The sequence below is a fragment of the Rana temporaria genome, chromosome 4 (genome assembly GCF_905171775.1).
Source record: "Rana temporaria chromosome 4, aRanTem1.1, whole genome shotgun sequence".
NCBI classification, from domain to species: Eukaryota; Metazoa; Chordata; class Amphibia; order Anura; family Ranidae; genus Rana; species Rana temporaria.
Window position 1 is genome coordinate 228,259,671 of NC_053492.1, and position 24,444 is coordinate 228,284,114.

The 24,444-nt window shown below is 39.2% G+C and overlaps 1 protein-coding gene across 2 annotated transcripts in view; it reads left to right on the plus strand.

Annotated features, from left to right (window-relative positions):
* The window catches only part of KCNQ5 (potassium voltage-gated channel subfamily Q member 5), a 751,481-nt gene that overhangs the window by 675,015 nt on the left and 52,022 nt on the right, over positions 1-24,444 (plus strand). For both annotated transcript variants that reach the window (XM_040349943.1, XM_040349944.1), the window contains exons 8-9: positions 16,872-16,966; positions 18,526-18,552. In XM_040349943.1, coding sequence (XP_040205877.1) covers positions 16,872-16,966; positions 18,526-18,552 — 122 coding nt within the window. The remainder of the gene's footprint in view (positions 1-16,871; positions 16,967-18,525; positions 18,553-24,444) is intronic.

A 24,444-nucleotide genomic window follows, 5' to 3' on the forward strand; every position in this document is an offset into this window, starting at 1 on the left:
TTTGCTGAAATTTACAGGGGTCCAAACAGGGGGGATCTGCGCCACACGGGTGATTAGGGTGTGCCCAGGCACATCTGGCACACCCTGTGTGCACACCTATGGCGCTGCTGTATGGTGGAAGAAGCTTGGGGCAGTACTGGAGTATGAAGAGGATTAGTATAGCTTTCATAACTTTTTTTTATAAAGGGGGGGCAGAATGTACCGGTACTTCTGTAGGTGTTAAGGAGGGGGAGGGTTGCAGTCTGATCATTTAGTCTTCAGTGTTGTCTAGAACATTTCTGGCATAGCTAAACCAGGCCAAGCTATTCAGCAAGTATCCATGTATTCGTTTGAAGAAACCTGTAAACTTGTGAAAGATACAGCATATCCTTCACCAACTGTTGCATTCTGTCCTTTCTTAAAATAACTCCTCAGATACCAGGAATGCCCATATTTTCTATAGAACAGGTATTCTTAACCACTTCAGCCCCGGAAGATTTTACCCCCTTCCTGACCAGAGCACTTTTTTACAATTTGGCACTGCGTCTCTTTAACTGACAATTGCGCGGTCATGCAATGCTGTACCCAAACAAAATATGCATCCTTTTTTCCCACAAATAGAGCTTTCTTTTGGTGGTATTTGTCCACCTCTGCGGTTTTTATTTTTTGCGCTATAAACAAAAAAATGCGTAAATTTAGAAAAAAATAATATTTTTTCATTTTTGCTATAATAAATACCCGCCATTTTTTTTTTTAAACAAATTTCTTTATCAGTTTAGGCCAATATGTATTCTACATATTTTTGGTAAAACAAATACGTAATAAGCATATATTGATTGGTTTGCGCAAAAGTTATAGCATCTACAAACTATGGGAAAGATTTATGGCATTTTTATGGAGTTGTTATTTATTTATTTTTACTAGTAATGGCAGTGATCTGCGATTTTTAGCAGTATTGCAACATTGCAGCGGACAAATCGGACACTTTTGACACATTTTTGGAACCATTGACAATTATAAAGCGATCAGTGCTATACATATGCACTGATTACTGTATAAATGTCACTGGCAGGGAAGGGGTTAGCACTAGGGGGCGATCAAGGGGTTAACTGTGTGTTCCTCACTGTATTCTAACTGTGTGGGGATGCAACTAACTAGGAGAGATGATAGATCGCTGTTCTTACTTTGTAGGAACACACAATCTGTCTCCTCTCCTCTGACAGCACAGGGATTTGTTTACACACACAAATCCCCTGTGCTGGCTCTCGTGCACGCGATCGCTCAGAGCTGGTGGCACTGCGCCTGCCGGTCACGCGCATCGGGTCACCCACTCTGCAGCGGGCACTCGCACATGTCCTCTGGTGGCTCTCCTGGGCAAAGCCGTATATATACAGGATTTCGCCCAGGAGAGCCAGTCTGCTGCAGTATATCTGCGTGAGCCGGTCGGGAACCGGTTAACCAACTCTATAAAATACACTGTGTCCTGTTGCTTTTTGCACATCCAGTGAGATACAGAAATAATTGAAATATTATAAAGTATAAGACAAATATCTGAAATAATCATAATTTACTTGTAAGCCACCCAGTGCTAGACTAAGGTGTCTGCAAACTCACTCACAAATACCTACGTAGTCACCTACCTCCATCTCAAAATCAGTATGGGCACAAAAGCAAATAAAAACGCCAACATCAACTGCAAGCGGACATGAGCAGTTCTACTGTGATATTTAGGCCTCATGCACACATGACATTTATTTAACTCTCCTGGAAGCAGCAGCGTTTTTGCAGAAAAAATGTCTGACACTTCTAAAATAGTCTAAAGCTTTTACAAGCTTTTAGGAGCTATTACAGGCATCAATCCTTTGGGCATAAATTCATTTCATTGGCCAGAATAAATCATTTAGTATTGAATTATCGCTCAAGTGCTAGCTTTAAGGCAAATTTAGCAGCGTTTAATGGCTTTTAGCAGTGTCAGTGTTTTTTTTCTGCCCAAACTCTGCTATTCTTGGATGCACTGGCAGTGGTCTTTTTTTCTGCAGCTAAATGCCTCTTAAAGCTCCTACCAGTAAACGCTGCTAAAAGCTTATGTGTGCATGGACCCTTTAGGCGCGGGTTTTTAACCGATGGTTTTGCATACAAACGATCGGTTTTGACCTATCGGTTAGCAATCCATCGGTTGAATTTTCGGTTGAATTTTAAAGCAAGTTTTCTTTTTTTTAACCAAAGGTTAAATAACCTATGGGGCCCACACACGATCGGTTTTGACCGATGAAAACTGTCCGTCAGGCCGTTCTCCTCTGGTTAACCTATAGTGTGTACGAGGCCTTAGATGACCTGAAAACTGCAAACAGTTTACATATATCCAATCCAAGCAGATAGATGGCATAGCAAACCCTACTTAAATACAGAAAACATTTTGTAGATTATTATCTGCTACTATTAAAACTGAAGGGATAAAGACACATCTTACCCATCTTCAAAAGAACCATGGGTCTTAAAGATCACAGAAGGCCCAATGAGATACTCTGATGGTTAAGTAAATCAGGTTAAGGGCAACAATGAGAAGCTTGTCAGAATGCCCAATGCTACTAAGGGAAAAAAAACATGTGCCTTTTTGGAGAACCAGTGTACCAATTAGTATGGCTGGGAGATCAATTCCAGTTTGTACTGCCCCATAAAATACCACCCCCAGATGCCCCACCATTGGTATTATCAGTCAGATACCTACATTTTAAGGAACAGGATATAATTTTTCCCTATCTAGAGAAAAGGGTTTAGTAACACTTTACATTTTCATCCATTTGCCCTTGCCAAAAAGAAATGAAATTGCAGTAATGAAAAAACATGGGAATTCAAATTCACAAATTTCCACTTCAATAAAATAAATACCACACTCCGGCATTAACTATATAAAGTGTATTTAAAGCCAAAACTTTTTTGGATAAAGTGAGGAAAGGGTTAAAACCTATCTATTAACACCTGTGCCCCAGCAGGGAGCATTCATTCTCTCTGTCTCTCTCTGTATTTGTCCTGGAGACTACTATCAAAGGGACTAAAAGTGAACAGAACTCTAAAATTACCAGAACAGGATTAGAGGGGAAATCTTCCAATAAGAACACTTGTTCTCGTGACAGCTGTCTAAGGCTGGCCATACATTATACAATTTTTTTTGTTCAACTTTCCTTTAGATTTACCAAAACCTAAACACTTTCAATTTGTATGCAATCAGGCAGACTCTTGTACTACATAGTTAGAATGAAATTGAATAGGAAAATTGTATAATGTATGACCAGCTTTAGAGGTGATTTGTCTCAAATTGGAAAGATTTTATAAGATCTCATTTACTGTAAAAGACACTGAGATCACCAGACTCCAATTGCAAAGGAGATTTAGAGACAACTAAGGCCTCGTACACACGATAGGTTAACCAGAGGACAACGGCCTGAAGGACTGTTGTCATAGGTTAACCTATGAAGCTGACTGATGGTCAGTCGTGCTTACACACCAAAAAAACGATCGTGTCAAAACACGGTGACGTAAAACACAACGGCGTGCTGAAAAAAACGAAGTTCAATGCTTCCAAGCATGCGTGGACTTGATTCTGAGCATGCGTGGATTTTTAACCGATGGTTGTGCGTACTAACGATCGGTTTTGACCTATCGGTTACCAATCCATAGGTTACATTTTAAAGCAAGTTGTCTTTTTTTTAACCTAAGTTTAAATAACCTATGGGGCCCACACACGATCGGTTTGGAGTGATGAAAACGGTCCATCAGACCGTTGTCCTCTGGTTAACCTATCGTGTGTACGCGGCCTAACTGTATCTTGCAACAAGTATGAGGGGGATATGCACTGTATATGATTAACAGCTATTTACAAGAAAAACAGAGAGCGTGGGTCATAGAAGAACTAGAAAATAATTGATGTTGAGCTTTAAAACAAGAGCAAGTACATGCCAAACCTATGTTTCAAATTCTACAATGCCCCTAAAAAAATGTTGTTGAGTATTTCATGGGCACTTAGTTTATTCAATTATGTATAACCCCATGTAGGTTTTTTTATTTATTATGCATAGTGTTTACTTTCTTCTTGTTTAGAGCTTTGGTACATAAGAAAGTGCAAAAAAAAGTAAGAGCGTGAGCCACAACAAGAATCAGAGTTAAAACATTTTCGTTGCTTCATTTATACTTGCACACTACATTTTATGCTACGTTATTAGCTCTTGTTTTATGTTGACCCTAAATGTACATGGCTAATTTAGCTGTGATATAGAAGACTTTCAATAAATTTCATTTTGCTGACATGAGAGCTTCTGAATTGGGACTGTTGGGAACAGTAATCAATATTGCAGTTGTTAACAGATTGTTATTTGTGTTCCTTTTCCCCTATGACTATACAAAAATAAATATTTCAAGATGAAATAAAACCAATTCCTTACAAATCTGCCAGAGACAATAAACTTTTATCCTCCAAATGTGAAATGCTAAGTCAGAACACAAATGTAAGATCATGTCAGGGCTGGGATCTGAACCCACAACCTCGGGTGCATGCGGAAGTAGTACTCCTTGCTGAACCACCTGATCAGCATTCTTGCTAAAGCTTTGGATTATCTTGTCTTGTACCTTGTTTCTTGTGGACCTTGAACTCCTTGCTTTTCCCATGAACTTTCTATCTAAGCTATGTCTTGGCACTTCCTGTTTCACAGACTATTGTGCTTTTTCCAGCCAATATTTTGGCCAATATCAGCTGTCATTATCATCACTACCACTCGTTACTGACATTTGGCTTGTTCCCCAGAGTTGGGACTCTGGGTATTACGCAGTTAATTGTCCCAACAAAGTCAAAAGAAAAATTGCTGTGACTGATGTTTTAGTGCCTGAACAAACTCCATTACCCTGTCTTTCTTTCCACTGATTGTACATTTTCCAGTATCTCATTTTGTCATCTCTATTAAACCTATCCCAGAGGGCTGTGAAATTCATTGCTCTTCTATGCTGGGCTCTGGGGCCGGGTGAACTTTATGGACATAGAATTTGTCTAAAACAACAGAATTCAAACAAGAAAGAAAGAAAGTAATAATGGAGAGTACCGCGCTTAGGATCAAACTGTATGGAAATTATGGTAATAGTAGAATGAGGAATATAATCCAATATATAATAAAATCAAATTAAAGACTGCAGCCCCCCCGATGAGTGATCCCCTAGAGGACACAAAGGCGAAATAAGAAAGTGTGGGGGTCGTGGCGCTGTCTCAGCTGAAGGCTAAGTGTACCGGAAGTGTGGTACAGTAATAACTTGTATATGATCCAAAGTGTATAATAGTGAGTAGTGGATATAATGAATAGAAGTGCCTCAATATACTACATATATAAGTAAATATAAATGTGTGTGTTAGAACACTCAGACAGTAATATGCTGTATGAAAAATTAATAATAGTGTGCAACACTTGGCTGGAAGTAATGCAGAGTGTAGTGTGACACTCAGTCACAGAAATAGTGTAACAATAAGTGCACTGGGTAAATAACCAGTATAAATGATACAAATGAATAAATAAACAGTAAGTGTTCATTTTAACAATGGCCGCCTGTCAACAGTGAGGGTGCTGAATCAAAGACGGCAGTGCATAGGTAAACAGCCCAAATAAATGTACCAAAAATAGTGCAATAAAGATATGATATAAAATTAAATAAATTAATAGTCCAATAAGTGGTCAATCCAAAAATTCGTCAGCAATCCACATATGGTTGATCAATAATCAGAGATTTGTGAGATTGTTCGTGAACAGGTGCACGCCATTACCAGTGGCAGTGCAAATAAAATACCCCCTGGTTTTGAACATACTACGCTATGTGAGATTATTACTGTACCACACTTCCGGTACACTTAGCCTTCAGCTGAGACAGCGCCACGACCCCCACACTTTCTTATTTCAAGAAAGAAAGAAAGTTCTGCATCAAACAAGGAATCACAAGTTTATGTGGTAAATACCCAGTCATGTGATAACCTGCCTCCACAATAAAATGATTTCCAAAAAAGAATGCAGATCAATTACCTCCTCATCGCCTGTATGATTGTCCCATGGAATTGCCTCCAGGGGCAGAAATACATTTTGGTATACCTTTTTCAGTCTGTCAGATCCTGAATGAAAAGTGCTTAGGGAGTGGCTTGATGAGAATTTAAAGAAGGGCTTTATTAGACACTGATATTCTCCTGCAGGGGCAGACCTGTTCTTTGTGGGGAAAAAAGGACTCTACCTTGCGTCAGTGCATTTATAACAGGGATTTGCCAACCAATGCCAAGCTGCAGCAAGCAAAGCCAGCAGAATATTAGCATTCATTAAACAGGGAATTTACTCCAGAGATAAAACGATAATCCTGACACTTAATTCAACTCTGGTGGTTCGGCCGCTCTTGGAGTATTCCGTCAAGTTCTGTTTACCAATCTTCAGAAAGGATGTGCTGGAGCTGGAGAGAGTCCAGAGAAGGGCAACAAAATGAATATAGGGACTGGACTACAATCTCTAAATGTATTCTCCCTGGAGAAGAGACGCTTGAGAGGAGACATGATAGCAATATACAAATATCTCTACAGTGATCCTAGCGTAAGTGTAAAACCTTTCAGTCCCAGGGAGTGTAAGAAGACATGGGGCCACACAATGAAACTGGAAGAGAAGCAGTTTAACCTTAAAGGGGTTATAAAGGTTTGTTTTTTATTTTCTAAATATGTTCCTTTAAGCTAGTGCATTGTTGGTTCACTTACCCTTTTCTTAAATTTCCCTTCTAAATGTTTTTTTTCTTTGTCTGAATTTCTCACTTCCTGTTTCTCTTCAGTAAGCTTGCCCCCATCAGCCTAGCTGTTCTGGCTGGGGGTTAGTCAGCGTACTCATCCCCTACTCTGCAGGGAGACTAACCCCCAGCCAGAACAGCTCGGATAATGGGGGCAATAAATGGGGGCAATTCAGACAAAGAAAAAAACACTTAGAAGGGAAATCGAAGGAAAAGGTAAGTGAACCAACAAAGCACTAGCTTAAAGGAACCTATTTATGAAAAAAATGAACCTTTACAACCCCTTTAAGCTGCATAGGGGTGTTTTCACTGTCTGGGCGGTAAGGATGTGGAACTCTCTTCCATAATCGGTGGTGTCAGCAGGAAGTATGGATAAACTCTTGGACGTGCATCTTAGCTAACGCAATATATGAGGATATGGGAAATTATTTTATACACGCACACACCAACACAAGTTGAACTGAATGGACTGTTGTCTTTATTCAACCTTTCCAACTAATATTACTATGTTACTATGTATTTTAATAAAATCATTATTAAAAAACGGTATCTATTTCCCTAATCGCTTAAATGTTGACAGGACTCTGTTCTGCCAAGGTCATTACAAAACTAGACTTACAGAGGGCATATAACCTTGTCTTCATCTGTCAGGTAGATGAATGGAAACCTGCCTTTAGAACCAGATATCATAATTTTGAGTCCTTGTGTATGCCTTTTGGCCTTTGCAACGCTCTTGCAATGTTTCAAAACGTCATAAATTATATTTTTCAAGATCTGTTGGACCAAGTTGTGATTGCATATCTAGATGATATTCTCATCTTTTCTGATAGGAGGAAACACATACACAATATTGGTATAATGTTTAGCACTAAACCATCTTATGAAGAAGATTAAAGTTTAAAATTGCATGCTGATAAATGAAGGTGCAACCATGTGAATGGTGAGTGAATTGAAAGTTCTGGGGGATAAACCCCTAAAAATGTGTCTCTAAAAAAGTCTCTAAATTAAGGCTGTAAAGGGAGCGAGACTGCTTTAGGCACGGGCTGGGGAACCCGATCACTGTGAACAAAAGGAAAGCAAAAGGTGGAGAGAGAAGTGCCATGTTGATGAAGAAGGTGAGGCTGTGCCTTTAAAACACGTTCTGATTGATCAGACAGCATGTGGGTGGTTCCTCAGTTTGCAGCCCTGGACCACTCCCACGCAGAGACACAAAGCCGACATCTCCATGAGGCTTATCAAAGCTCCAGCTGCGGCTAACACATGGTGCTCATGGATCCCTCAATAGAGACTTTCTGGCGGCCCTCCTGTGCTCCTGTGACGCTGCATGTGGAAGTTCCAAACCACTATAGCACTATGCAAGTGCTCCAACATTTTTCACGCAAGTTTGTAGTGTTGTTTTATACTTATATACTGAATAAATCCCTAAGCTGTTTAAAGGATTGGCTTGGTGCTTCTCTCTCCTCCTTTTGCTCATCTTTTCTGATAACCTGGAGAAGCATCGCAAGCATGTTTTCACTGTCTTTAATGGTCAGGGGAGAACCTACTTCATATCAAACTAGAAAAATTTGAGTTTGAACAAACCCAGATCCAGTTCTTGGGATATATTATTTCTCCAGAAGGAGTGAGCATGGATTCTGAGAAGATCAAAGAAGCGGTGGATTGGCCTGCCCTAGAAATGTTAGGGAAATACAACGATTTGTTGGATTTGCCATCTTCTACAGAAAATTAACACGTGTATTAACACTGTACACGTGATCGGATATCTGATGGAATCTAATCCGATGCATTTTTTCGTCGGATATCCGATGAAGCTAAATTTCATCAGTCTTGCCTACAAACCATCAGTCAAATATCCGACCGTGCCAAAATGCGGTGATGTAAAACACTACGAAGAGCCCAAAAAAATGAAGTTCAATGCTTCCGAGCATGCGTCGACTTGATTCTGAGCATGTGTGGATTTTTATCCGATGGAGTTCCACACAGACGATCAGATTTTTCTATCGTTTTTTTATCCATAGGAAAAATGTAAAACATGTTCTATTTTTTAACACTGATGGAAAAAAGACAGATGGGGCCCACACACGATCGGTTTGTCTGATGAAAACAGTCCATTGGCCTGTTTTCATCGGACAAACCAATCGTATGTACACGGCTTTAGGTGTTCACAGCAATTACACAGCTAACAAAGAAAGGGATGCCCTTTGTGTGGTCACCTGAGGCACAGACTGCCTTTAGTAAGCTAAAGACTCTTTTCACTTCTGCACCAATATGGTACATCCCAATCCTGAACTAGTTTTTATCGTGGAAGTGGATGCTTCAGACTCTGTCATGGGAGTTATCGTTTCTCAGTGAAGATGTCTTCAGCCAAAAGGAATTATGACATTGGGAATATAGAGTCGCTGGCAATTAAAGTGTTACTAAACCCAGGACCCTGCATGCACTATATCTGGTGTCAATACATAGAACATGTAAATGCAATTATTTTAGTAAATATAAACTGCTAATTGCCTTTTCTCATCAGCAGTATATAGTAGTTTTGTGACTTCTATCAGTGTTAAAACTTGTAGGAGTTTTCATTCTACTCTGACTGTCATATGAGGCTGCATAACCCCTGACTTTCTGTCTGGATAGTGCTGATTTGCCCTATGCTGATCACATGCACCCTCCCAAGAAAAAACAACTCTCTAGCAATACACGCCAAACTAAGCATGTGCAGAGTGACTCCAAAGGCTCTGTCTTATCAGGAAATAGATAGGGGACAGTGGAAGAAGGGGAGGATCAAAGAAGACAGGATAGCAAACATGCTTTACTGTATACACAGACTGATTTTACTGTGGTGGGTTTAGTAACACTAAAAGGAAGCCTTTTCTGATTGGAGGCATCTGCTGGAAGGGGCTAATCATCCTGTAACTGTTATCACATTGTTATTACAGAGCATACAATTTTGAAATTTATTAGTTCTGCCAAAAGATTATATTATAGACAAATGCATTGGTTGCTATAATTCTCTAGGTTCAATTTTATTAACTAGTATTGACCTGGGTCAACGAATGGTAAGGCCCATGCCTTATCAAGTATGTTGTCTGAGCCTCTCCTGGAAGGCAACTCTGAATGTACAATCCTATGTCAAAATAACTGCTTATAGGACCATGAGTTTCAAGACATCAGTCTTTTCAAAGAGGGGTATGAGAACGACCCACTTCTCAATCATCCTCCTAAGAACATTAACTTTGAATACAAGAACATCTTTTAGACTCAAGCACATCGTCTATATGTACCCGAAAAGGTTGGGCTAGTAGCCCTAAGGTTGGTGCCATGTGAAGAAGTGCAACCTTGTGTTTGACCTGTGCATGCAGTAAGAACCCCTGATCTTCTGCCTTGGTTACTCCAACCACTCCCTGTTCCATCAAGACCATAGGGGTCAATTTCTATGAACTTTGTGGTCTGTTTACCTCCCTCAAAAGAAATTACCACTATTGTAAAAGTTGTTTACTGTCTCACTAAGATAGCTAATTTTATATAGGTTAAGGGGGTACCCAATGTTGAACAAACTGCAGAAATTAATGGCTCGTAAAGTCTTTATACTACATGGAATTCCTGATGATGTAGTGTCAGACAGAGGAGTACAGTTTACTTCAAAATTTCAAAAAAGCTTTTGTGTGACATTCATATGTCTTCTGCTTTTCATCCCCTAATGGTCAGACCAAGAGGACCAAACAAACTCTGGAGCAGTACCTTTATTTTATAAGTTATCTTTAGACTATCTTCCTTTGGCAGAATTTCCTTATAACAATTATAATCTCAACCCAAATTCCTGCTGTTACCAACAGATTACCAAACAATACAGGAGATTCAGGAGAAATTGATGAAGGAGGCTTAGGAATGTTACAAGAAGGTTGCTGAAAGACATCGAAGATCACGCCCTACCTTTCATGTGGGTGACAAAGTTTGGTTATCAATCAAAATGTGAATGTACGCATCACTTCTACAAAGCTGAACCACACGTTTATGGAATCTTTCAAGATTTCAGCTCAAATTAACTCAGTCACTTTTTGCTTAAAACTTCCTGATGGTATGAAGATTCATCCTGTGTTATATGTATCGTTGCTCAAACCATTTCTTGAAAACCCCTTCTCTGGGAAAGTTCTCCCATCTGTTGAGGTGCAAGGTAAAAAAGAATTTGTGGTTGAGAAATTTCTTGATTCCAGAATCTTTAGGAACAAATTAGTCATTTATAGTTCAATGGGAAGGATATGGACCAGATGAAATTTTTTGGGAACATGAGGAGAACATTCATGCCCCTAGCTTAACAAGACAATTCCACCAGAGGTTTCCCTGGCCCCAATAAATCTATGGGCTGCCCTGAAAGGATGGGAGTACTCCCGGGGCTGGGATCTGAGCCCACAACCTCTGCTGCTTCCAGCAGTAGCTCTCCTTGATGCGCCACCTGATATACTGAACAGCATTTTCTCTGAACCTGTGGATAATCTTGCCTTGTATCTTGTTTCTTGTGAACCTTTAACTCCTTGTTCCTCCCATGAACTTCCTATTTAAGCCATGCCTTTGCACTTCCTGTTTGGCAGATCATTGTGCTCTCTTCAACCGATATCTTGCTCCTTTGCAGCTGTCCTTATCTTCACTACCATGCAACCTTTTACTTGTTTCTCGACTACACTTGCATTTGATTCCAACCAGCAATCACTTGTGGCTTGTTTACTGACTACACTTCTGCTTGATCCCTGCTATATCTGCTACTAGACCATGGCTTGCTCACTTTCTGGTGAGGTGATCCTGAGGATCGCTACCTGGTACAAAGCAGTTTCATATAAACAACCTTCCCATAAAAGTAAAAAAACATACTTTTAACAGTTAGACACATGAGGAAGAGTTAAAGTGGAACTTCAAATTGATTCTTTTTAATCAGATAGCATTATAAAATAGATAGTAAAGTATATCATATTTACCTGTTATAAACTTATTTTTTTCATTTTTAAGTTATTTCCTGGTTTCTTGCCTAGGCTAATTATGTCATACATCCCAGGAGGCTTCAGTTAGGGAAGAGAGGAAGTTGAGTTTTCTCAACTAAGCACTATCTCCTGTATGCATGCCTATGCTAAGGGCAGATGGATTTGCCCTTAATCAAGATGGCCACAGTCAGAAATGCTAGGGTTTTTTTTTTTTCACAATGATTTCTCAACAAAATAAAGCATGAAAGCATGGAGAAATAGATGGATGGGGACGTTTTCTTTAACCACTTTCCTACCGAGTCATTGTGAAATGATGTCGGTGGGAACCCACCCTCCCTCCGGATGGACTTCATATGACGTCCTAGGCTTCCCGGGCGGCTAGGGGACGTGCGCGCCCGCTGCATCACTCGGGACCCGGTGTGCGTGCCCGATGCAATCATGGCAGGACCATGGATCTGTGTGTGTAAACACACAGATCCATGTCCTGTCAGCGGTGAGGAGACCGATGTTGTGTTCCCAGTACAGAGGAACACACATCGATCTCCTCCCCTTGTGAGTCCCCTCCCCCTACAGATAGAAATACACACTAGGGAACATATTAACCCCTTGATCGCCCCCTAGTGTTAACCCCTTCCCTGCCAGTCCCATTTATACAGTGATCAGTGCAGTTTTATAGCACTAATCGCTGTATAAATGTGAATGGTCCCAAAAATGTGTCAAAAGTGTCTGATGTGTCCGTTGCAATGTCACGGTCACAATAAAAATTGCAGATCACAGCCATTACTAGTAAACACATTTAAAAAATGCCATAAATTTCTTTACTGTCAAAAAAAAAAATGCCATAAATCTATCCATTATTTTGTAGGTAGATGCTATAACTATTGCGCAAACCAATCGATAAACACTTATTGCGATTTTTTTGTAGAGGAATACGTATTGGTATAAACTGAGGAAAAAAACGTTTTTTTTAAAAAAAAATTAACATTTATTAAATCAAAAAGTAAAAAATAGTGTTTTTTTTTAAAAAAAATTGTCGCTCTTCTTTTGTTTTTAGCCAAAAAAAAAAAACGTAGAGGTGATCAAATACCACCAAATGAAAGCTTTGTTTGTTGGGAAAAAAAACATAAAGATTTCATTTGGGTACAGTGTTGCATGACCGTGCAATTGTCATTCAAAGTGCGACAGCACTAAAAACTAAAAATCGGTCTGGGCAGGAAAGGGGTGAAAATGCCCTGTATTGAATTGGTTAAATATTAAAAATGAATCAAATAGTGTTTTTGGTCTGTGGTACAGTAAAGATCCGCTTTAAAGCTAAAGTTTAGCTTTTTTTTTGTATACTGCACCATACACATTAGTTATGTGTAATCCTATTCCCTGTAGGTGTCTGCTTTTGCTAAAAAAATCTTCTTCAGTACCTCCTCAAGCTGCTAGTTTACCTCAGTTACCATCCTTAACTGCAGCCTCTGCTACTGAGAAAAGTTATGTCACCTACCTGCTCCTTTCTGCTCATTTGTCATTTTCATAACTTGTCTTACTATAATCCCCCAATACATTGTACATTGTGTTCAGTAAATGGAGGAGGAAAGTGAATTGCAGGACTCCTTTTCCCATTCACAGAACACAATGCATTGTGGGATTGTAGTAAGGCAGTTTCTGGGACTGGCGGGGGAAAGGCAGAACAGGGATGGATGAGCTGTGCAACTTTTTTCTGCAGCAGAGGCTCCGCTTAACTCTAATGCCGCGTACACACGATCATTTTTCAGCATGAAAAAAAAACGTTGTTTTTCAGCATGTTAAAAAAAAGGTGTTTTTCCAACTTCATCATTAAAACGATGTTGCCCACACACCATCGTTTTTAAAAAATGTTCTAGCAAAGCGCGGTGACGTACAACACGTACGACGGCACTATAAAGGGGAAGTTCCATTCGCCTTTGGGCTGGATTTACTGTTGGGCATAGTAAGAATGTGCAAAGAGGCGGCCTTGCTCTACCAGACATACATTCATCTCACATTATTACTCTTCTCTAACCCAGTAAAGACTGGGGATTAGTCAAACAAGAAGGGGCAGGAGGGTTATTTTGGGTACTAAAGGTTATGTGCTTCCAGCGATGTAAATCTAGCCCTGCCTATGATGTACCAATAATTTATTTTGGTTTGCTGTGCTGTCAGACTGCATGACATAGTGGAGTGAGTGGTCACAGGCACAGTATTTTAGATGATAGGTATTGGTTTACTTATGATTGTAAGGAATGAGATAAAAGTTAACTTTATATATTTTGAAACAACATCTTGCTTTTTCCATTATACTTAAGCTGTTCTGTAATATTTTAATTCATACTGTTTGGAAAAGTACAGCTTAATATTGAAAGTTTTAATGAGATACAGTATAGAGACAAATATAAAATCACAAAAGCAGGATTGCAAAGTTTAATAGCCATTATTTGCATAATTGCATTTGCTTACCAATACAGAAAATGTTTTATTTATTACTTTTTACTGCATGACCTTATTTAGTACAAACTCCTTTGCATCACAATATAAAAAAGCATGGTTTGCACTTTTCATTAACAACATATTAAAAAAGAAATAATGATGCTCATCGGTAATGGAAAATCATACTTACAATAAAGCAGAAGTCCCCAACTTATTTTAGCTCATGAGCCACATTCAAAAATAGCAAGTGGGAAAAATAACGCTCACAAAATATTTATGATGATACAATGGGCCCATTCAAATTCGTGGACCTTTGGTTGGCTTACTGCTCAATCTACATTTTAAAGACATACTTTATCTGACAAATGTTTGAAAACTGCTGACAGCAACATTGCAGGAACTAGAGAGATACATGTGACCCATGACCCAGCTTAAGAACATTGTCGTCTGTCACTAGAGTTGAAGCACATGTTCTCAATTTTGGTTATTCATTTTAGAAATGCAGTGGATGCTTTAAAAAAAAAATTAAAAAAAGGAATTTCATCTAGTGAAAAGTAGAATAAAAGTGAACAAGGAAGGATAAGATCTGATGTTATTGTGGAACTTACATGTTTCTTTCATCCAGTTTGTATAAATCAGTTTTAGAGAGTTAACATAAATTCCAATGTGGATATCATCAGGTTTAGCCATACTTTCCAAGTGCCCCTTTTTTAGGTAGGGTTTGTTAGAATACCTAAAGGGCAAAAGATTGATAAAAATAGACTTTCTCCAAGTCTAGTTGTAGTTGAGTACAGAGGAAAGAGAGGAAAGACTTAATGGTATCCCAATTTTTTATTTGAATGTTGGAATAAATTTCGGAAAAACCTTAATATTGAATGCATGACAAAACAGCAATATGGTTGCCAAAAGTACTATGCAGTTGACTGTAAGCTGGTCTTTAAGTTTGCACTTATCAATTTATTGATTGTGTTTAACATTTATGAACCAGAGTCCAAATAAATAGAGACATTATTTTCATGTTGCTTGACTGAATGTAAATGATTTCACAGTAAAATAAGGTTGTCCCCTTAAACCCTTTAAGTCAATTGTAGTGGTGTAGTGGACCAGGTAACCTGATGTGAAAGTTGGATATGGCATTTTAGTTTGGGCATGATTATAAACTAAGCTTATATAGTTTCTGTGTTGCTACTAACTGTAAAACCTGCAGAAAATCATTTCTATACAAAAATTAATAAAATATTCCTGTGCCTGTGTGTACCTTTCATGCCATCTGGGATGCCCTAAGATCTTGAGGCCAGGACATTGTGAGAAGCAAATACCAACTTACAAGAGAAATGCACATGTCTGACCTCCTAACACTTTCAGAACAGTGCTTAAACATAATAGGTGGGCTTAGTATCCAATGGTGAGGCCAGGTTTACAGGTATTTTGTATGGAAAGTGTTGCATTAGGTGCATGCCTTCAGTAAGAAAAGATTATTGGGGAGTTAACTTGATAGAATTTTGCGATCTATGGGGGTAATCCACAAAGATCCGGCGTAACTTAATTTTTTCCATTTAAATTACACTGCCTTAAATTTTCTACCTAAGTGCCCGATCCACAAAGCACTTACCTAGAAATTTTGGGCTGTGTAACTTAAATTCCGCCGGCACAAGGCGTTCCTATTTTCATGGGGGCGATTCCCATTTAAATTAGGCGCGCTCCCGCGCCGGCCGTACTGCGCATGCTCGTGACATAATTTTCCCGACGTGCAATAGCGCAAAATTACGTTACGCGGAGCTTTGTGGATTGCAACGGGTCAATAAAGTTGCGTCGGGAAAAAAAAAAAGATACGGCGCGGAAAAAAAAATTCAAAATTAAAAAAAAATCGCGTCGCTGGACAGAAAGGTCTGTTTTTACAAGGTGTAAACAGTTTACACTTTGTAAAAGCAGCCCTAATTTTGCGTTTGCAAACTAAAACTTACGGAGAAAAAACTAAGCTGAAAAGCTTTGTGGATCTCCGTAAGTGATAATTTGCATACCCGAGGCGGACACGAAATGCCCCCAGCTGCGGATGCGGTACTGCATCCTAAGATCCAGCAGTGTAAGTCCCTTACACATGTCGGATCTTCTGCCTAACTATGGAAAACTGATTCTGTGGATCAGTTCCATAGTTAGAAACAGGGATACGACGGCGTAACAGCAGTTACGCCGTCGTATCCCTTTTGTGGATCTGGCCCTTTAATCCTAATTCAAATGGGAAAGAATAGCCGAAAACCCAAAATTCAACAAACACATATTTGGTTGAACATATTGCTCATATGCCTAGTCTACCATAAACTTTGGTTACTTCTTTTAGTTACAGTCATTTTCAGCTGTCTTGAAAATCTAACAGGCAATGCACTTGGTGTGAGCGAACTATTAATATTCCTTAACCAGTTTGGTTTTTCCATTATTTCATGTTTTGTTGGTTCCCTTGTGCTTTTTATTTTCTCCTCATACCAGGCTACGTGGCGGTTTTATTCTACTGATTCCAGTCGAACATACCTGACAGCCACCTGGCGATTTTATGAAAGTATTCTTCCACCTCTCAGGCATGTATCAATGCTATGAATGATGAATAAAGCCATGACTTGTACTGGTTTACTAATCTGCTTTTCAATTTTGTTTTATCCCCTGCTCCCTTCTGCCTTGTTTTTCTTTTTTTATTATATATCCTGCACGTAGTGTGTATGGCGTAGTTATGCGGCTGATGAGAAATCGGTTTCCATTGCTACCTGGAAGCCTCATTTGAAGGCCTTGCATACCTGCAGCCCTACAAAGTAGGTACAAATATGGCAGCTGGTGTTGTTTGTATTGTCTGTTCAACCTCTAGAACCACTAGTATTTATGTTAGTTTGTCTCCTGATAATTTTTCTGTATCACAATCATTGTTAGAACTAAACTAGTGTACAGGCTATAATCTCCAGGCTCCAAAATAAAATCATCATATCTGGTATAAGGCAATTTCTGAAAGCATAGAACAAAGCATTTTGCATTAAGCTTTAATAATCACCCTGGTATAAAATCAGCCTACTTGAGACACGTTCTTACACTTGCATGACCCTATTAGATGACCGGGTTTTAACTTGGCCCATGCTTTTGTACGATTTGCAGCTTACTATATTATATTGCTTAGCCTTTCTACCATCAAAACATCAAGTCAAGGCATCTATGTTGTATGCTTATGCTCTATTCCATGGAAACATCAACATTTATTAGGACACAAAGAACAAGGATAAAATTAGAGCAGGCTTACCTGGAGGATTTTACATTCCTCGCAACAACACATGAGTAGATGTAGAACTTACATTTGTCTGCCAAAGATAGTAAAAGCAAAAAAGACAAGCAGTCAATCAATTTATAACTATCTAAGGAAGTGCACAACAGAGAGAGGAATTCATTATTTCACAAGTCTTTTTTGCTTCTTAAAAGGTGTTACCACAAAGGCATTGCATAGGCATCAGCACAAGACATTAGCTGCTTCTGTGTCATGTTATACATGTAGAACTGCTCATTTACAGCACAAGCTACATTTAAATCCATAGCACCAAGTGTACACATGGACCATTTCATCGACAATTGTCATTAAAACTACATTTACCACTTTGCTTTTTCATTTTTCATTGCTATATTTATTACAATCGTTATGATTTTCATTCTTGCTACTGCTGTTAATTTGTTTCTAGTAGTTTTGACTTATCTATTCACTAATTTTAGGCAGCCAATGTGCTCTGTGACCAAGGATAACATGTATTTGTTTTCAAAATGCTAACTCAACATAGGAACATTAACTTGGAGCCTGGGGATAAAGAGTCTATGAAAAATACTTCCTCAGTTCTGGGAAGCAAAATTGTTGAACAAACACAAATATAATTTTGTAAAATTTACATAAACAAATTGCTATGGATAGTATAACTGCAATTTAAGCAAATAATGCAGACCCCTCTACTGCTGTATTCCAAAATGCAATACAAGAGACAACTTTAAATTTACTTAAATTGACTTATTACTGCAGATTTTATATTTAAAAGTCTACAGCTTTCTGTGAAAGTATGTGTCAGCAATGCATTTCGCTTTTCTGAGTGCTTTGCCAGTCTGCTGTGGTATGCACTGAGCATGTTGCATGAGGACTGCGGGAAAAAGACTTGTCATGTGTGCTGCTTTTCGAGCTTTGTGCCTGCTGTTAAAGCTACATTACACTATGTTGTGTGTGTTATAATCAATTAATACCTTTATTTCCAGTTATGCAATTGTCATATGCATTGTTTATATAACACAATAATAATTAATACTGTTTGCTTAATTACATTATTTCTTTTTCATTTACTAATACCTGAAGGAAAGAACAAGGCGAGACATCTGGCAGGTTTGTATTAAGACCATTTATTTTCTCTTTAAATTGTACATAAAAAGAAAAAAAAATACAAGAACTGATTATGAGCCATGTCACGCAAGTGACACCGTAGAAGAGATGTGTAGCAGCTGCAAATCTCTCATTATTTTCTCAGACGATTTGTAGCTGCCTTCAAAGTTGCCGCTGTAATTGACTGTAATATATGTACTGTGTATACTACTACAAATCACAGGTGTGCCACGGTCATCAGAAGCTGTCCAAGATAACATGAGCAGCTACTGAAGCTGATGATTTTGTAGTTAGCTGAAAATACTGCTGAAAATGAATCACTCAGGAACTGGCTCGCAAATCATGGCAATAGTAGTGACTCCTCTGTTTACTGCAATAATTTTTTCCCCAGCAATAAAAATCTTAGCTAATACCTATTCCCCTTACTAAATCACTTGTGTGACTTAGCTCTATAAGATGCCAACACAAAAAAAAAAAGTTTTAAAGTAAAAACCACTGAAACTGAGCATATGATAAAAAAAAGACAGTAACAACCTCATGTTTAATCATCTGCAAATCCAGACAAATATCTGTCATATTTTTAAGTAAAAATTTATATTGGGTGCATCCCCTTCCCATATCCTAACTTTGAAAACTTCGACAAACTCCTCTGGGGGTCAGCAAGACTCCACAGTTGCTGATGAGAAGCCTCCAAGACCACAAACCACCTATTCCATTAAAATGCATTTGCATAAGGTTTAGCACTCCTATAAAACAAATATTGCATATACTAATTAAAGCAGAGCTAAAGTAAAAAATACCTCTGTTCCTACAGTCCAGCACCCACAAGGTCCCATGCCGCTGCTGACATCTTTTCTCTGGCTTCTTCCGGATGCCGTCTTCGACCATCTTAATTGTCAGACGCAGGAGTGCACTCATTCCTGGAAGCACAGGCACTAACCATGTGCAGCCTATTGTACATTCTGCAAAGGATTGCGAACAGTCAAACAAATAGCCAGTCTGTTCTTAATTTTGGTTTTCAATGTTAGTTCCACTTTAAACATAATATAACTGGGAATAAGTAGGTTCAAGCTTACTTATTTCACAGGAAAAAGTTGACATTTGTTTGATTTTAGTTATCTATACCTCTGGATCTACTGATCGTTTTCATCAAAGTTAACCTCTGCCCTGTGCATTTTTTCACCATATGCTTAGTTTCAGAAGATCACACTTTTCAGTTGGGTTTATAACACGTATGCTTTAAAGCTGAACTCCAGGGTAAGCAGTTTTTGTCTAAATAAAAGAGATTTGTATTCTTAGTTGAAACGTGGCATGCTTTGTGTATTTCCTCCAGATCTGTGAAACCCGCCTCTGTGCAGGAGCTTCCTGTATTCAAGACCGGTCACTGCTGTTCTCTCTCCTTGTGCAGGGTGACTGGTCTTGTCTCCGCCCCCTCCTGTCATTTTCTGCAACCAGGCCTGCTGGGCCCTTCACACAGCTCTGCTCTCTACACAGCCCATGAGAGGATGGCACTGCTGTTTTTACATGGTAATATTTGGCTTTGCAAAGGTGTTTGGTGCACACAAAGTCTATTTATAACATTTGTGGCTATTGGAGGAATATATTTAGATGACAGTTTTTATGCCCAGAGTTCAGCTTTATTGCAGTTACTTTAATATTTATACTGCAAAGAATAGTAATGTACAGAATTATATGCAAGCCTATAAGGTTACATTTAGATGCATACAACGGATTTCTGTGGCAACAATCAAGACCAGCTGTTCTTTGATTAAGGACACCTGGAGGTAATCTTTTTGCATTACCTGTGATCCTAGCCACAAAAATCTGCTGGTTCTTGCCACAAGAATCCTCTGTATGCACCTAATAACCTGTGCCAATGTAGCCTATGCTTAATCACAATATTGTGCAGAAAGCTGCAGTTTGTTCGGGGTTACTTTACATTGTTTGTTCTCTGCATTGTTTTCATGGATAAAGACTAGAATGTTTAATCAGAACAGAAAACTTGTCTGCCACCAATCTCACTTTTATAATCCTTTAGGAATTGAATATCTGATATTTTATTAGCATTTGATGCGTTGTAATGCTATACTCTCCATAACTAAGTAGATAAAGCAAGCATTTAGCCGTAAATAAATCAGCAGTCCCTGAAAAGCATTTATGATGAAATGAAACACCGGTACTCTCGAATAGTGATGAGGTCACTCTCCATTAACATATGATATTGTACACTCCGGCATCATTAGCCATGATTGACAGATCATGGCTGTGTTGCTACTACAGCAAAAAAAAGTTTCTCTAGTGGTTTGCTAATTTTTAAATGATGAAGCAGCTACACAAAGTGTTTATTATTTTTAATTTCATTATTTATTTTTTTCATTTAAATGCCTGCAGTATTAGAGTCGGTTCACACAGGGGCAACATGAATTCCAGCACATCTTTGGGAGGCAACTTGGACACGACTTGTGTATGAATCATCAGGCAACTTACAAGGCAACTTCAAGTTGCCTCCTGGACAGTACAAGGCAACTTCAAGTCGCCTCCAGGACAGGAGGCTTTCCAGTGGCCAATAAAACAACAATCAGCTCTGTGGGAGGGAGGGGGAGGGAGGGGTTTGCCTGAGAAATGTGTTATCTTCCTGGAAAGTTGCTTCAGTTAAGACAGTGATCCGACTTCTGAGGCAACTTCCATTGAAATCAATGGGTACAAGTTGCCTACAAGTTGCCTACAAGTCGGATTGAAGTAGTACAGGAACCTTTTCTGAAGTCGGAGCAACTTCAGTAGTGTGTATTAAGACGGCTCCATTCACTTCCATTGATTTTCTCAACCGCGCGACTTGGGACGACTTGGGGAGACTTCAAGTCGGATCCCAGGTCGCCCCTGTGTGAACCGGCTCTTATACTAGTTAAGCAAAATATTGTGTTTGCCCCGGGGCTGTCAGTATCCAGATCAATGTTACAATGTAAAACCAAATTCACTCTGGGTAAGGTCGTGTTAAATTATTATCTGCATTGTTCAGGTACAACCCAATGTCCATAGATCTGGCTTTATTCAGCTCTTTACAAAAATATCTTTGGTTTGATTCAAACCAACATCATTCTTGTTCTATATTATAGCATTAATGTTTAGCCCATCATACTAAGCACAGTTAAATAAACATTCCCTAGTAAACTATTTGTTAAAATTCTTACCCCAGCAGTTAACAATTTGTTGTTGGCTCCTCCTCTATCAGTAATGCTTCCCTGAATTTCCAAACTTCACAGGAAAGAGATAACAGTGGGCAGTGCAGTCTGGAGCCAGTCTGTTAGCTTGGAGAAGGGGAAGGGGTAGGAAGAGAGATGAGTAGGGGAGTGCCTTGCCATCCTATGCTATGGGTTTATGGGTTTCTTATGCTGCACAAAGTGTAGAAAGAAACAGCTCTAGTCCTAGCATGTAAAGGTGACTCCATAGGATGCTTCAAAGGAAAGGAACAACCCTTAAACAGGAGACCTGTTAAGATGATGCGGTCATAGCAATATCATAAACATAGGAAGTGATTAAAAGATTAAAAAGCCACATGCTTAGGACGTGGACCTTATTTTCTAAAGTGTTAAGTAAGGAGAAGAGTAGCCATGATGTTGACTTCCAGTGAGATGAAGAAGCTCTATTTCATGGGTGCTCAACCTGTGGCTCTCCAGCTGTTGCGGAACTACAATTCCCATGAGGCATTGCAAGCCGCTGACAGATACAAGCATGTCTCCCAAAGGCTGAGGCATTATGGGAATTGTAGTTTTGCAACAGCTGGAGAGCCACAGGTTGAGCACCCATGCTCTATTTTCTTTCAGAAATACCTACACCTGTTGGAATGCTTATAATGAGCACAAGTTTGCATCATCTTACATTACACATTGATTAATCAGATCCATGATCTCCTCTCTTCTCACTTTAGTAAATCAGGGCAAGACATTTCAGAAAAATATAGTAATTAAATATTTCCCCTACCTCTCTGCCATAACAAGAGTGTTTCTATTCACAGCCAATCAGTGGCTTTTTTTAGCAATCTGATAGTGTCCTAGAGTAGTGGTCATCAACCCAATAACAGGCCAGATTTTATGTATTACCTTGGGAAGATTCAGACAAGAATACTGCAATCACTGAGCAGCAAATGATATCACCTGTGATGTATTTCAGTTATCTTGCAAACATGGCCTTATAGTGAGCCCTATGGACAGAGTTGATGACCATTGTCTTAGAGCAGTGGTCATCAACCCTGTCCTCAGGACCCACTAACAGGCCAGGCTGGCAAGACTGAAATACATGACAGGTGATATCATGTGCTGCTCAGTGATTGCAGTATTCTAGTCTGCATCTCCCCAAAGTAATACATACAATCTGGCCTGTTAGTGGGCCCTGAGGACAGGGTTGATGACCACTGTCTTAGAGGACCAGTGAGCATGTACTTTGTTAATAAAGGTGCAATGCAACTTACCATTATATATGCACCAAAATTGTTCATCCTTTCATATGAAACTTATTTAATTGAACTACATTTTTGTAACCCTAGGACTGCCTGTATCAGTATATTAAACCAATACTCAAGCAACCCATTAAGGAGAAGAGTTTTGATATAAAAATAGTGCCTTAAAGTGGCAAAGTATCTACACTCAAAAACATAAATTTTATATATTGCAGCTTACAATCCTTAGATGTGGCTGCATTGGTTTTCGTTTAATGCTTTGGGGTTTTAGAGTGTTACGAAAGCCTTGTTTTTCTTATTATTAAAGTAACAAACATGTCTATACTTACCTGCTGCTGCTTCTTTTTCTGGAGTCCCTGGCTGGCATTCCAGGCCCCTCCTCTTCGACGGGTGCCCCCCACAAAATGCAGTTTTCCATGGGGGCACCCGTGCTTGCTGGCTCCCGAGTCCCGCTGCTGCATGCATTGACACAGACAGCGGGACTTGGACCACCCTCTGCTCCTGTGTCACAGCTTATGATTGACAGGAGTTGGAGCCGATGGCTCCCACTGCAATAAATCTGTCCAATGAGGAGGGAGACAATGGCTGGAGCAGATACTATCATGCACATCACTGGATCGGATCTGGCTCAGGTAAGAAAGGGGGGGGGTCTGGGGTGAAGCTGCAACACAAAAGGTTCTTCACCTTAATGCATAGAAATCTTAAGGCTTTTACCTGGGGATCCTGAAAAACAACAATCATAGGGTGTTATTTACGAAAGGCAAATCCACTTTGCACTACAAGTGCAAAGTGCACTTGAAATTGCACTGGAAGTGCAGTCGCTGTAAATCTGAGGGGTAGATCTGAAATGAGGGGAAGCTCTGCTGATTTTATTATCGAATCATGTGCAAGCTAAAATGCTGTTTTTTATTTTCCTTGCATGTCCCCCTCGGATCTACAGCGACTGCACTTCCAAGTGCACTTTCACTTTGTAGTTTGCACTTGTAGTGCAAAGGGGATTTGCCTTTAGCAAATAACCCCCATATTGTTCTAGGGTCACTCACTAGTAGTTTCCAATAGGCAGGCAAAAATATTTGAACTTTTAGCTCATATAACAGGAAGTGACCAAGAACCTGCCTTTCAATAGGTTATTTCTATTTTTGCTAAAAATGTACCTAGTCTGAAAAAAGAAAACGAACGCAAGCACGGAAAGTAAGGACTGGTAAGCTGCAATATATCAACTTTTTGTTCTTGAGTTTATATATCTTTTAATACTACCTCCATAAATAATCTATAAAAAATCAGCCAAAGCTACAGTTTACTGCAGACTAATTTTGTATTTCACAGATCAATCAATTATACCACTTAATATCAAGGATTAACTGTCAAGTCATAATCCTGAAATATATACCAGCGTATAACATGTACAGAGTTTAGGTACAAATTCACATAAAAACTGGACT